We start from the raw sequence: 14,767 nt of genomic DNA on the forward strand, positions 1-14,767 counted from the left end.
ACACACACACACACACACACACACATACAAGAACAAACAAAAGCATATTTAATTGACAATATACCCAAATAATACACTTTCTTTCTCCTGCTTTCTGCTAGTGTGAATGTGAGCTCTTCCCATTGTTACAGGGAGGGCTTTGTTGAAAAGGTTCAATGCGTGAAAAAAGGAAGGCCATGCATGGCACATTTGGACGTTACCCCGTGACTACGACATTAGGCATACCACTAAGGACAAAAGTTGTATCAAATTCTCAGTTTTTCAACTAAAACATGATCAACTAAATTTTTAGTATTCTTTGCTGTTTCTAAATTGTTGATCTGTTCGTCAAAGGTCAGCAAAATATTTGAAACCCCAACCAGTCAGACATTACCTGCTTCTTTTTCCTACACATTTATAGACATGTTGAATCGTGCAAACGTTAATGTGCAATGTTTTTTCTGAAGAATTGCGAATCCTGTACAATTGGAACTCGTTACCTAAATTGCCATGTCTGTGTGTTTGCTTTTTTTCGTCTCACTTTCAAGCAGGTTATAAGAGGGTTCAATCTGTGCATTGCTCTCAGCACCTGAGCGTGTTTATTCAGTAGCAGAATTACCGTAAATTCCGGGATACAGAGTGCACGTTCCTAATTGTTGTACATATTTCATTTTGTACATAACAGTATATTGGCTGCACAAGTCTGTAAGCCACATGTGAACACATTGAAACTTGGAATATTTACACAGGTGCTTGTGTTCATTGACAAATTCAGCAAAAGACAGTGTCTGGAACACGGCCTACCTTAGTAGCCTACCAGACAGCTCTGTCTTATTCCTTCTCCTCCTGCACACAGAAACTGCTGAAGTCGTCTTCGATTTCCTTGTTTTTTCTCCGTGATGAGGGTGAGTCCATTAGTCGCTAAATGCCTCATTGAATGATTGTGTGACTTGGTTTGACTTAATGATAAACAATTTCGTTGGTCCACCGTGATCCGTTCGACAATTTCAGTGGTCCGATTTGGCCAGGCTACATTCACTAGCTGCATGTGAAGCTTGTGAACCCGGATCAATCCATAAATTAGCCGCAGTATTGTATAAAGAGTGGGGATCAAAGTGTGGGGAAAAATTTGGGTAAATAACCGAAGTTAACCTTCTTGTCAGTCAGACACAATATTTGTCCAAGACATTAGCTTAGGCACCGAAAGACTCTCACGAAAAAATATGATTGCAAAGCCAAATTTGGTAATATTCTGGCTTTAAATGAGTGAACAACATGAGCCCATCAACATGAATGACCAAGCAAATATGCCGACTTTGTTGGAAAGGGTTGACAACAAAAAAAGACAGCAAAATAAACCACCTGACCAATTTTTTTCAAAATGGGAAAAAGCTGCACTTTAAGATGTTCAATATAACTTTAAATGCATTTTTCCTAAAAGAGACTGAGAGTCCATTTTATTTATTTATTTATTTTTATTTTTTATTTTTTTTTTGCTTAAATAAAGATATTGACCTTTACAATCGTAAACCATACTAATGAGAGATCAAAGTTTATTGTGTTTGAAAGGAATAGTTGCATTTTTATTATTAAAAAAGTGGTACCCTAAATTTAAGAGTGTATTGATTTTAGAGCCGTCTCTTAGCTAATTTTTTTGCTTTAAGCTGAGAGCACAAATTTGAGTTACAAGCATCGGCCATTAAATGTCAAAGTGAACCCCACAAGATCCGACCAAAACATCTGGTCTGATTCGCTAGCATTAGTTTATAGTGAGAGATCCACATAACTTTGTTTTACCAAACATGGTAAGGAAAAAATAAAGGTGAAGGACAATGCTGAGAAGAAGAAGCCAATGTTATTCACTGAACTAAAGGGTCAGTGTGGAGGGGGTTGTGATTAGCACACTGCAGGTATGAAGATCAGCGACCCCTTCTGGGTGGCTGGAGACAGCGCACCCTCAGACGGGGGCGTGGCATGGGCAGGACGGCGAGACGCAGCTGGCAGGTGATTAGATGTCGCAGGTGGTATGCGTTAATCTAATCATCTGTTGTCTTTTTAACAGTGATCGGGCAGCAGAGGAGGAAGTGGTTGTTTGGAGAGAATGAAAAGTCAATGATGAGAGATTAAGTTCGAACCAACGTGTTACATTAAAACCTGTCAAACCTGACCCACTGGTTTCCAGCGTGCATCTGTGGTACTTGTGAGTAAAGAAGCTTACAATTGGCGCCCAACGAAAACAGAGGGAATCTGCAATGTCGTCACCAAGCCCAATTGAAGCGCTGGGGCAGCTGTTGGCAGAAATATCGACCGCAAATCACCGGCAGATGGAAGCGATTCAAGGCCAAATCGCGCAGCAGAGCCAGATTCTGCAGACGATGTCGGAGAGGGCCGGAACAGAAAAACACGCAACTGAGAGGACGACTTTGACGGCAGTAGGCATGCACAGGATGGTGGAAACAGAAGATCCCCATAGCTTCATGGACATGTTTGAGATCACAGCCAAGTCGTGCGGCTGGCCGGAGGAGGAGTGGGTGGTGCGGCTGCTGCCATTGTTGGTGGGAGAGGCGCAGCGAGCGGCGCTCAGCCTGCCACCAGCGTCCCGGATGAGCTACCGGGACATGAGGAGGGCAGTGTTGGACCGGACGGGAGGATCCAAAGAAGACTACAAAATAAAATTTAGAACCATGAAACTTGGTCAAGATCAGCGGCCTTTCGTCCTGGGCCAACAGCTGACAGATGCGGCAACCAGATGGCTGCAACCCGGAAGAAAAGAAGAGGTGATTGAACAAGTGATCCTGGAACAATTCCTGGAGGCGATTCCGGCGCGGACGTCAGCATGGGTCCGCTACCACCGACCACAAGAGCTAGCAGCAGCGGTAGCCTTGGCAGAGGACCACCTGACGGTACAGCGGGAGAAGGCTGCAGGAGGAACGGAGCGGCCAGTACCAGGGCCGCGCAAAATGCGGTCACCACCAGCGGAGGGAGTCCAGCCGTGGGCAAGGCCACGAAACATGAATATGTTTTCTCCTCTGCAGGGCCGGCCGCAGCAGACACTGCGTGTCCCCCGCAAACAGCACCTCGAATGCCGGGGCAGGTGTGCTGGAGGTGTGGACGGCTAGGTCACCTGCAACGGGAGTGTCCAGCGATGGAGGTGGGGCAGGTGATCCGGGTGGTCGACCCTCCAGCCTCCACCCCGGGACCGGGAGAGACATACTATGTACCGGTAAGGATACATGGGAGTATACACCGGGCGATGGTGGATTCGGGTTGTGAACAATCCATGATTCACCAAAACCTGGTTCGACCCGGGGTATTGAGTAAGGTTACACGGGTGCAGGTTAAATGTGTGCATGGGGATATTCACACGTATCCCATTGTGCCGGTGAAAATTTTGTTCAGGGGGGAAAAACATAGTGTTAAGGTGGCAGCAAGTTCGCGCCTAGCGCACCCCTTAATCTTGGGAACAAATTGGCCGGGATTTAAGGGGTTAATGCAGCAGTGTGCAGGGTGCGTTCACGGACGGTAGGGAAAGGGGATAACCGCGCTGTTTTCATCGGCGACGCGAGATTATCCGACGCGGCCGAGGGGGAGGGGGAAGGGGGCCGGCGGGGACTTCCCAGGAGGTTTCCCCGGTTCCCCAATGGCGCCCCACGGATGATTTTCCACTCGAGCAGTCTCGAGATGACACTCTGCGCGAGACCTGGGACCAAGTGATTGCAATTGATGGGCGGGATTTCCCTCATTTTGTATTGATTAGGGACAGACTATACAGAGTGAGCCGTGACACTCAAAAAGGGGAGGAAATTACCCAATTGTTGGTACCAAAAAGCCGTCGGGAAATGATTTTCCAGGCGGCACATTTTAAACCAATGGCTGGGCACATGGGATACGATAAAACACTTAATCGGATAGTTCTATTGGCCAGGCATTCGGGCAGACGTGTGCCGCTGGTGCGCGGCATGCCCGGACTGTCAATTACTCAACCCTGCGGCCACCCCTAGAGCACCTTTGAGGCCATTACCACTCATAGAGGTCCCGTTTGAATGAATTGGCATGGACCTCGTCGGGCCATTTCACCCGAGCACCCAGGGATATCGCTTTGCACTAGTCCTGGTGGATTATGCAACCCGCTATCCCGAAGCAGTGCCACTGCCCTCCATCTCTGCAAAGAGTGTTGCGCAGGCACTGTTTCAAATTATCTCCCGAGTTGGAATCCCGAAAGAGATTCTAACTGACCAGGGCACGTCCTTTATGTCACGCACGCTAAAGGATTGTGGATCAAGTCTATTCGGACTAGCGTCTACCACCCACAGACAGATGGGTTGGTGGAGCGGATGAATAGAACTTTGAAATCCATGATCCGGAAGTCCGTACACAAGGACAAACCAAATTGGCATAAATGGTTGGATCCCCTGTTATTTGCAGTGCGGAAGGTTCCCCAGGCCTCAACAGGATTTTCTCCATTTGAAGCCCCAGTAAAAATGAAATTTAGTACGTCATGGACTTGAGAGCAAAACTCCACACATTAGGGCACTTGTCACGTGAGAATTTGCTCCAAGCTAAAGAACGTCAACAGCGCCTGTATAACAGGGGAGCGCAACTTAGACGATTTTCACCGGGAGAGAAAGTACTTGTGTTACTCCCAACATCCAGCTCCAAATTACTCGCCAAGTGGCAAGAACCCTTCGTGGTCACACGACGAGTGGGTGACGTGGATTATGAGGTCAGGCGGTCTGACCGGGGTGGGGCAACACAAATATACCACCTCAATCTACTAAAAGGGTGGAGGGAATCGGAGCCCGTCTCCTTGGTGACGGCGATAGCGGAGAGCGAGGAGCTGGGGCCGGAGGTTCCCCCCGCCCCTCGGCCCTCCCCTCTCCACTGTGATAATCATCTTACGCTGTCTCAGAAAGCAGACGTGGCCAAATTGCAGCAACATTTTGCTGACGTGTTCTCTCCCCTGCCAGGCCGCACGACTCTCACCCAGCATCACATAGAGACCAGCACAGGCGTGTCGGTGAGGTCTCGGCCCTATAGGCTGCCCGAACACAAACGCAAAGTAGTTCGGGAAGAATTAAAAGCCATGTTGGAATTGGGAGTGATAGAAGAGTCCCACAGTGCATGGTGTAGCCCCATAGTTTTGGTATGGAAGATATATGGGTCTGTACGGTTCTGTGTAGACTACCGCAAGGTGAATGATGTGTCACTGTTTGACGCCTATCCAATGCCCCGGGTCGACGAGCTCCTGGACCGGTTGGGCACTGCTCGTTTTTTTACGACATTGGAATTGACTAAGGGGTACTGGCAGATTTCCTTGTCTCCAGAGTCCAGGGAAAAAACGGCATTCTCCACTCCGGAAGGATTACACCAATTTGTGACCCTTCCGTTTGGCTTGTTCGGTGCGCCTGCCACATTTCAGAGACTTATAGACCGGGTGCTGCGACCGCACGCTGCATATGCCGCCGCTTATCTGGATGATGTCATCATCCTGGGGAACAGCTGGGCGGAGCATATGCAGAGAGTGGGAGCGGTACTCAAGTCCCTGAGGCGGGCACGGCTCACCGCCAACCCGGCGAAGTGCGCGGTTGGCCGGAAGGAGGTACAGTATCTGGGGTACCACTTGGGGGAAGGCCAGGTGCGGCTTCAGATAAACAAAACCGCAGCAGTTGCGACCTGCCCGACCCCGAAGACAAAAAAAGAGGTGAGGCAGTTTTTGGGGCTGGTGGGCTACTACCGGAGGTTTGTACCCCGGTTTGCAGACCTGACCAGCCCACTAACTGACTTCACCCGGAAAGGTGCCCCAGATCTGGTCCAATGGACGGAGCAGTGCCAGCAGGCATTCGAGAAGGTAAGGAAAGCACTTTGTGAGGAGCCGGTACTACACATGCCTGATTTTTCTATCCCATTTTGTTTGCAGGCGGATGCGTCGGGCAGAGGACTGGGAGCCGTTTTATCTCAGCAGCGGGGGGGCACCGACCATCCGATCCTGTATATCAGCAGGAAATTGTCAGAAAGGGAGGTCAGATACAGCACGGTGGAGAGGGAGTGCCTCGCCATCCGGTGGGCGGTCGGTGCCCTTCGGTACTATCTGCTGGGACACCCATTCAGCCTCTGCTCGGACCACAAGCCCCTCCAGTGGTCTCCACCGCATGAAAGATGCCAACGCGCGGATCACCCGGTGGTATCTCGCTTTACAACCCTACAATTTCAGAGTGATCCATAGGCCGGGAGCACAGATGGTCGTGGCGGACTTCCTCTCCCGCGCTCAGGCCGGGGGTGGGGGGGAGTTAGTGCGGCCAGACGGTGCCCGGCTTAAGTCTGGCGGTGGAGGTATGTGGAGGGAGGTTGTGATTAGCACACTGCAGGTACGAAGATCAGCGACCCCTTCTGGGTGATTGGAGACAGCGCAGGTGGTACGCGTTAATCTAATCATCTGCTGTCTTTTTAACAGTGATCGGGCAGCAGAGGAGGAAGCAGTTGTTTGGAGAGACTGAAAAGTCAATGATGAGAGATTGAGTTTGAACCAACGTGTTATATTAAAACCTATCAAACCTGACCCACTGGATTCCAGCGTGCATCTGTGGTACTTGTGAGTAAAGAAGCTTACAGTCAGATTATGATTTTTTTTCTACATTTAAAACACTTCCTTGTGGTCTACATAACATGTAATGGTGGGTCTTTAGTCCAAATTTCGCAAAGATTATGTTTTACAGACCGTTTTTAAGCCTCTTTGTGATGCTCCGTTTTGTGGGCGGTCTTATTTACGTGCCTCCACTTTGAATGCATCTTCTCCATCTTTGTTGTAGTTTTTAGCGCTTCCATGGCAAGTCTACAGAAAGATATAAATTCAAACTATACACTACTTTGTATTAGAAATGGCAACAGCGGAGGATCCATGTGCATGTACAGGCCAGTATTCCCCACAACAAGAGTATAGAAAAAAAGAAGTAACTTATTGACTACATCGTCAGACTACAATGGCGAACTTGCGAAAAGATCTTCGGGCACATTTCTACCATATATGGATAATCTGCTGACGCCACAAATGGGGACAATTCCAAACGGCGTGTTTTATAAATATATCCCTAATGCCTCCCTGGTTTGATTTCAAATTTTCGGGACTTATGCAGATCCAAAATACTCAAACGCTGGTACCAATAGGTAAAAAAAAAAAGTTAGTTTTGCCTAATAGATCATCAAATCATCAAAAACATTACCAAGCATATCACTGATAATCTGCACCATACTGAAGCAAAGCCAAGAGTGTTAAATAATATATTGACTTTAATCCATACACATGTGAAAAAAACTGCTGATGTCGTTTTTGATGCAAAAGCAATTCAACGGTAATACCGTAGAATTTGGCTCCCTATAGTAAATAATGTACTACAACAAGTCATAAAGCCACTTGGGCCGCATTGCGGCGGTAATTGGTCTGTTCCTAGAAATGCAGAAAGCCGAGGAAATTGGCTTGCAGGTAAAAATGTATTTAATCCCGTCACCATAAATGGACAAAAGACGAGTGCTGCTTGGAAGGGCACCAAAGCACAGGCTATGCAAAACGAAACTAAAACTTACAAGCTACGAAACACCAACACGAAATGCACAAAGACTTACGTGCAGAGGACATGAATAAACATTCACTAAGTCCCAACATTGAAAAGTGGCCTCCACTCCACTTAAATAGTCCTATATTGTCAGTTTGATACTGCTCAAAGGCAGGACTTAAGTCGCTGCAAGGAAACACAAAAAAAAACGGAGGTGCCACCAGAATAAAAGCCCAAAACAGGAATTTAAACACTAAACCCAGGAAAATACCAAGAAACTAAAAATACGGAATGACAATTGTTGCTCTCTGTAGTACATATTTCTTATGTAAAAGTTTGTTTTTAAGTTTAAAAGATAATTGTCATCATCAAATCAAATCAATTCAAATCAAGGTTTATTTATAAGGCTGTTTCATTCATAAAACAAATGCAACGCGAAGTGCTTTACAAAGTAAAAAACAATACCCCGGTGACCCATGTCCCCCATTATCACATACGTATGCATGGATACAGATACCAAACACGAACACACACACACAGCATACACACATTTGCAACTAGATGGACCAATGATTGCATGTCTGAGTACAGAGGAGACATGTGAGTAAACACTATCACAGGAGCCATCTGCACCAGGAGGTCACCAGACCATGGCCACCAGGACTCTGACACCAAAGCACTCCCACAAGCACAGCCAAGAGCCCCTGAGGCAGATGGCTCATCTGAGGAATGTTGGGAAATAAAAATAATAAAACTTGTAAAATAGCAAGAACCATGTGTAGAGATAAAGAATAAAATACAAGTAAGACATATGAAGAAATAACAGAAAAAAATAATATATATATATATATATATATATATATATATATATATATATATATATATATATATATATATATATACAATAAATACATATAAATAAATACAATCTTGCATAACTAATAGGATAAAAAGTAAAATACAAATGACTTTAATAAGATAATTAATATCAGAGCCAAATCAAAAAAGTGGGTCTTAAGACTGCTCTTAAAAACATGAACGTTATTCATGCATCCATTTTCTACCGCCTGTCATGGTGATCACCGATTAAGTTTATTTCAATAATTTGTAATGGGTGACACTGATTTGAGATCCAAGTGTTTAGAGTTAAAAGCTCTGTCACATGACAAAGTAAGCTCATACATTGAGATACTACTGTATATTATTGTTAGGCCTACATTAGTCCTTAATTCGGTTTTAAGATAATGCTGACAAAAATAATGCACCTGGCAACAATGTGGGAGACAATACATCGTCCAGTAAAATGCAGGCTTAGTGCGCACATTTGGGAACTACAATAAACTCCAAAGTTTTTGTTCACAGATGAGACGATCATCTGCAACTTTTCCACTTTTATCAAATAATAATAATAATAATCACCCCAGCAGGCCCGAGCGTTCCTGGCGAATCTCCCAAGACTGTGGGATCTGATTTCAAGGCGCTACGAGGTGATTCAGGAATCAATGTGCTTAGATGCTTGTTTTTAGCCTGCTCCTGCTATTTGAAGAGATCTGTGCTTGCCCGGGGAATGTGTTCCCTGCACTGCCGAGGTGATGATAAAACACCTTATTTTCTGGGTCGCTGATTACTCACTGACTGCACACTGATCTTGGCTCTCCACCAGCATGCAGCGAGCTACAGGAATTTTCCTTTTTCTTTTTTTTATTGAATATCCCTCCTGTTTTACCTGCAAAGCATGGAGAAAGAAAAAAAAAAGCAAAGAAAGCCCTCAAAAGAGCGGCGGATAAATATATAATTGTTTGTTCAAGGGTGTTTTGCACAGTATGAGACCTTACCGTTGCCGCGACACGTAGAATGCTCCGCAGGCAGTCCCTTGAGGGAAGGTCTCATTTTCCACCTCCCGCCGTGAAATATTCACTTCGGGCCTGAAATAATACGGGAGCCGTTTCAAGGCTTAGCCACTTTTCAAACACGCTGGCAGTAATGGACAGGGCATTAAATGAAGCGCAGCCTCTCGCAGCGAAAGGGGGGAGCAGAGGTTTTGAATCGCCAGCCAGGGTTTCACATAATACTAATGATGGTTGAAGTGCTGTCTACATACAGTACACTGTCCTGATTAGTCAATGCCGGGATGAGCCTGTGAAATCCAGCCAACACGTTCCTTTCACTCATTCAAGGTCTATTTGGTTTAGAAAAGAAACACTGCCGCGGCGAATTGATCATAAATAAAATGCCTACATTCTGCGACTCAACGCCAGATGATAGACCCCTGTGTTTGTTCCCCTGAATGTGAGCCGTGCACAATAAACGCAGAGACGGCGAACAGAAGATTGTTATAGGGAGGGCTTTGTTGGAAGGATTCAAGGGTTTAACAATCCCACATCCTCTCAGGCTGTCCTTCATCTCTAATAATCAAGCTTGGCCGCAGAATATCCCTCTGGATGGAGACGAACCGTGTTGCCTGTCTGCCTCGCACTCAGCTTTAAACCCAGCAGTCTTGGGCTTTCCTCTTGAAGTCTTATGTCACATTTACGCGCTTCAAACGGCCAGCGCGGCAGACGGCCGTGACTTTAAAGCCGGATATCTCGTTATTATTATTTTTTTTTCGGTTTGTTTTTGTTCTACATTAGCATCAGATGAAGGGAGAGCGGCGCTTGTGATGCAAAGGCTTCCCTGGGAAGTCCGCGCCACTATGAACTTTTCTTTTGCTCGGTGTGAAAGGCCACCCAGGAAAAACTATTGCGCTCAGGTGGAGTGTATCGTGTCCGGGTTTGATTATACATCTGTGCTTCTCAATTATTTTCTATCAAGAAAGAAGAAGAAGACATTTCGCCACCCGCAACCACTCTCGCTGCGACTATAAAAATGTTATAAGTACACCTCTGCATGACATTACACCTTTGATTAACAATTTTTAAAAAAAAGAAAGAAAAAATATATAGATCAACTAGCAACAAAGAATAATTCTTTTTTAGTCCGAAACGTTTTAAAGTGCATCAATTTGCCTGAAGAAGAAAAAAAAATAGATATATATTAGTATTTTTTGACCAACTTGAACCATTTCATATACTGCAACATAAACTAAATAAATAATAAAACATTTAAATTGACCCAGGAGCACAATATATTTTTTCTTAATTATTGGCTACAATGAGCACGTTTTGTATGGTACACAGCTTTTCTGAGCAAGGATTGAAGCATGATAGTGAGGCATGTTAGCCGGGGGTACACATGAGGCCCCCTGGCATTTTATCGGTGGGGGGTGGGGGCTATTTGAAAAGAACTGGAAAATATACATGTTGAATTGTAACTCTGTTGAGCAGATATAATGTGTGTATATATAAATATAAAGATATATATATATATATATATATATATATATGTGTGTATGTATATATATATGTGTATATATATATATATATATATATATATATATATATCTATATATATGTATGTATGTATATATATATATATATATATATATATATATATATATAGATATATATATATATATATATATATATATATATATATATATATATATATATCTTTATATTTATATATACACACATTATATCTGTATGTATGTATACATGTATGTATACTGTATATGAATGCATGTATATATATATATATATATATATATATATCCATCCATTTTCTACCGCTTATTCCCTTTGGGGGCCACATATAAATACATATATATATATATATATATATATATATATATATATATATATATATATATATATATATATATATATATATATATATATATATATATATATATATATATATGTCACTTTGTCGGTGATGGACACTTTAGAGTGGACATTTCACGAAGCCTTCAAAAACCACTCACCAGATCTCCCTAAAATCACTAAATTGTCTATAAAAAACACATCTCATTTCAGAGTGTATGAAGTGCGATTCATCCACCACCCATAGGTGCAAAGTGTTGAAGACACTGCACAAATAAAACAAAAATAAACAAGTTTTTATATATACAGTGTGTTTACTTTCTTAAATTCTGCCTCTCAGTTTTTCTACTAATATATCTATATTTTTCTTTATTAAGAAAATGCAATAACTCACAACATGGTTATGGTAAAAGTTCATTTGGAACATGCATACAATTTCAATACGATACATCACATACTTCCAGTTTTTCCTTACAGCACGTTCAAAAAGGAGCAGGAGGAATCACATCTTATTTAAGCCTACCCTTTTTCGTTTCATTGCAGTTTCTCAGACATTTGTTTATACTCAATCCGTAACACAACATTGAATAAATGAATCATTCATGGCACTTTATGTACAAGTCAACTAATGTTGTACCTTTGGGATAATTGTTCAACCTTATGTTAATTATGTGACCACTTCCCGACCTCCCTAAAAAAAACAGCTGGGATAGGCTCCAGCTCACCTGTAACCTTATAATGAAGACAAACAGAGTAGAGTAAATGTGTGTATAGATGAAGAAATGGTTTGTTTGTATTTACTGAACCAAGTAGTCCCACTGAAGTTAAAGGCCTACTGAAATGAGATTTTCTTATTCAAACGGGGATAGCAGGTCCATTCTATGTGTCATAATTGATCATTTCGCAACATTGCCATATTTTTGCTGAAAGGATTTAGTAGAGAACATCCACGATAAAGTTCGCAACTTTCGGGGCTAAGAGAAAAGCCCTGCCTCTACCGGAAGTCGCAGACGATGAAGTCACATGTTTGATGGCTCCTCACATATTCACATTGTTTTTAATGGGAGTCTCCAACAAAAAGTGCTATTCGGACCGAGAAAACGACAATTTCATTTGAGCGAGGATGAAAGATTCGTGTTTGAGGATATTGATAGCGACGGACTAGAAAAAAACCCCAAAAAAACCGCGATTGCATTGGGACGGATTCCGATGTTTTTAGACACATTTACTAGGTTAATTCTGGGAAACCCCTTATCTTTCTATTGTGTTGCTAGTGTTTTAGTGAGTTTAACAGTACCTGATAGTCGGAAGGGTGTCTCCACGGGTGTGTTGACGCGCAGTGTCTTAGGGGAGTCGACGGCAGCTATGGACGGCACAAGCTCAGCTTTTCTCCGGTAAGAACTGACTTTTTAACCACAATTTTCTAACCGAAACCTGCTGGTTGACATGTGGTCAGGATCCATGCTCTCTTGACCGTGCTCTGATCCATAGTAACGATTCACCTCCAGGAATTTTAAACAAGGAATCACCGTGTGTTTGTGTGGCTAAAGGCTAAAGCTTCCCAACTCCATCTTTCTACTGTGACTTCTCCAATATTACTTGAACAAATTGCAAAATATTCAGCAACACAGATGTCAAAAAACTGTATAATTATGCCGTTAAAGCAGACGACTTTTAGCTGTGTGTGTGCGCAGCGCTCATACATCCTAAAAACCGGTGACGTCTTGCGTACACGTCATCATTACACGACGTTTCGAAGACGAAACTCCCGGGAAATTAAAAATTGTAATTTAGTAAACTAAAAAGGCCGTATTGGCATGTGTTTCAATGTTAATATTTCATCATTGATATATGAACTATCAGACTGCGTAGTGGGTAGTAGTGGGTTTCAGTAGGCCTTTAATAAAGTAGCCCTGGCCTAGTAAGAGTACAGTATGTTATTAAAAAAAGACTGCCCTCAAACATGGCTAATATTTGGATCAACATAATAAAAAAAATATGTATTTTTTTTTGTATCAATATTGACTATTATTTGTATATTTTACTAATCTAAATGGATTCAGGTTGAATTAACAGCCTGCGTCAGTTCAGGTTCTTTCCACTTGGGGGCGCTGCAGGCCGCCACTTCCGCTCCAGACGTCCTGTCTATTCATTTAAAAAAAAAAAAAAGGCGGCTTGTCCAATGGCGGCTCTTTGTGCGGAGTGTCAGTGCCGAGGCCTTCCGTGTGTGTGTGAGCTGCGACTTTAGTTGACCAGGATGGAACTACAGGTAGGGTTCACGCCACGGTCTGGGCCAATATCGACGGGAAATTAAACAAAACCACGACCCCACAAATGGTCGCTTTGAACGTGTCGCTTGTCAGACGGCGCGAACCCACCTCAACCTGCGGGCGTCAAAAAAAAAAAATGTCCAGCTGGATGTATTGTATTTCGTTCTCATTTGGCGCCTTTGTGGAGTTGTTTGGAGGCCCTGTCTGCTAATAGCTAGTCTGGTTTAAGGTCAGCTTGGTCCTCTAATGAGCTTCTGGGAGGATTTGTATCAGCAATTTAAACGAGGAAGGCCAAGAATGACGCATTTAGACACTCGCCGGTCACATCATTAGGTACGCCTGTACACAGCATTTTGTTTTGTCCCGGTTTTACTTTTCGCTTGTCTTTAAAATGCGTTAAATACCATTTAATTTATTTTTACAAAATGACCAGCTGAAATGGCATTAAAAACAATATTAAATATGATCTACAGAGGCATTGAACAAACAAAAAAACTGAATTGAAATTGGCAACAAAAAAGACAACAAAACAAACCACCGGAGACAGTTTCTCTAATGGTGGAACTGCACTTGAAGATGTTGAGTATTTATTGAAGTGGAATTTTTGCTAACAAACACTTAGTCCATTTGATGTTGTGATTTGTTTATTTAGGACAGGGGTGTCCAAACTTTTTCCACAGAGGGCCGCACACGGAAAAAATTAAGCATGCGGGGGCCATTTTTGATATTTTTCATTTTCAAACCATAACAAAATATGGATTTTTTTTTTTTTCAATCCTTAGGGCTCCTGGGGAGCATAGAGGGTCTCAGCCACTAAAATGTTAAAAAAGAGTCAAATTATTTAATGCTTACAGTAAATCTCTATATCAATTTGAGGTTGATATAAAGTAAAACAAATAGGGTTTTATGCCTTTTCTGTCAAATACAACTTTGTTTTTTTTATAGTCAAACTGAAATATGCAGTATTTAGATAGATTGATAGATAGATAGATAGTACTTTGATTCCTTCAGTAGAGTTCCTTTATTTAGCAATTAAAGCCCTCCAAAGATCAATAATGCAGGACACCATTGATTTTAATATTTTTGAGTAATCACAGTGAAAACTTAGATAAAATCCTACTAAATATATTTGAGATCGGAAAGGTTCCCCACTCATAAAGTGATACATTTTAATTATTTTTTTTTTTTTAACTTTTAACACTTAAATTTCAAGATGGACTTCCGATATATCTGTCGATTTTAAGTTTGAACTATTAATTTGTTTTATGCT

The 14,767-nt window shown here is 42.7% G+C and overlaps 1 protein-coding gene and 1 pseudogene across 9 annotated transcripts in view; one reads left to right on the forward strand and one right to left on the reverse strand.

Moving 5' to 3' along the window:
* Window positions 1-9,248: 9,248 nt before the first annotated feature.
* Window positions 9,249-14,767, reverse strand: part of LOC133548841 (uncharacterized) — an 88,821-nt pseudogene continuing 83,302 nt past the window's right edge.
* Window positions 13,365-14,767, forward strand: part of LOC133549401 (protein enabled homolog) — a 170,580-nt gene continuing 169,177 nt past the window's right edge. For all 9 annotated transcript variants that reach the window (XR_009806073.1, XR_009806076.1, XR_009806072.1 and 6 more), the window contains exon 1: window positions 13,365-13,496. Coding sequence is in view for 2 of the 9 variants with exons in the window: in XM_061894776.1 (XP_061750760.1) it covers window positions 13,485-13,496 (12 nt within the window). In the remaining 7 variants the exon portion in view is untranslated. The remainder of the gene's footprint in view (window positions 13,497-14,767) is intronic.

This window comes from Nerophis ophidion, linkage group LG03, assembly GCF_033978795.1.
Source record: "Nerophis ophidion isolate RoL-2023_Sa linkage group LG03, RoL_Noph_v1.0, whole genome shotgun sequence".
In the NCBI taxonomy this organism is placed as follows: domain Eukaryota; kingdom Metazoa; phylum Chordata; class Actinopteri; order Syngnathiformes; family Syngnathidae; genus Nerophis; species Nerophis ophidion.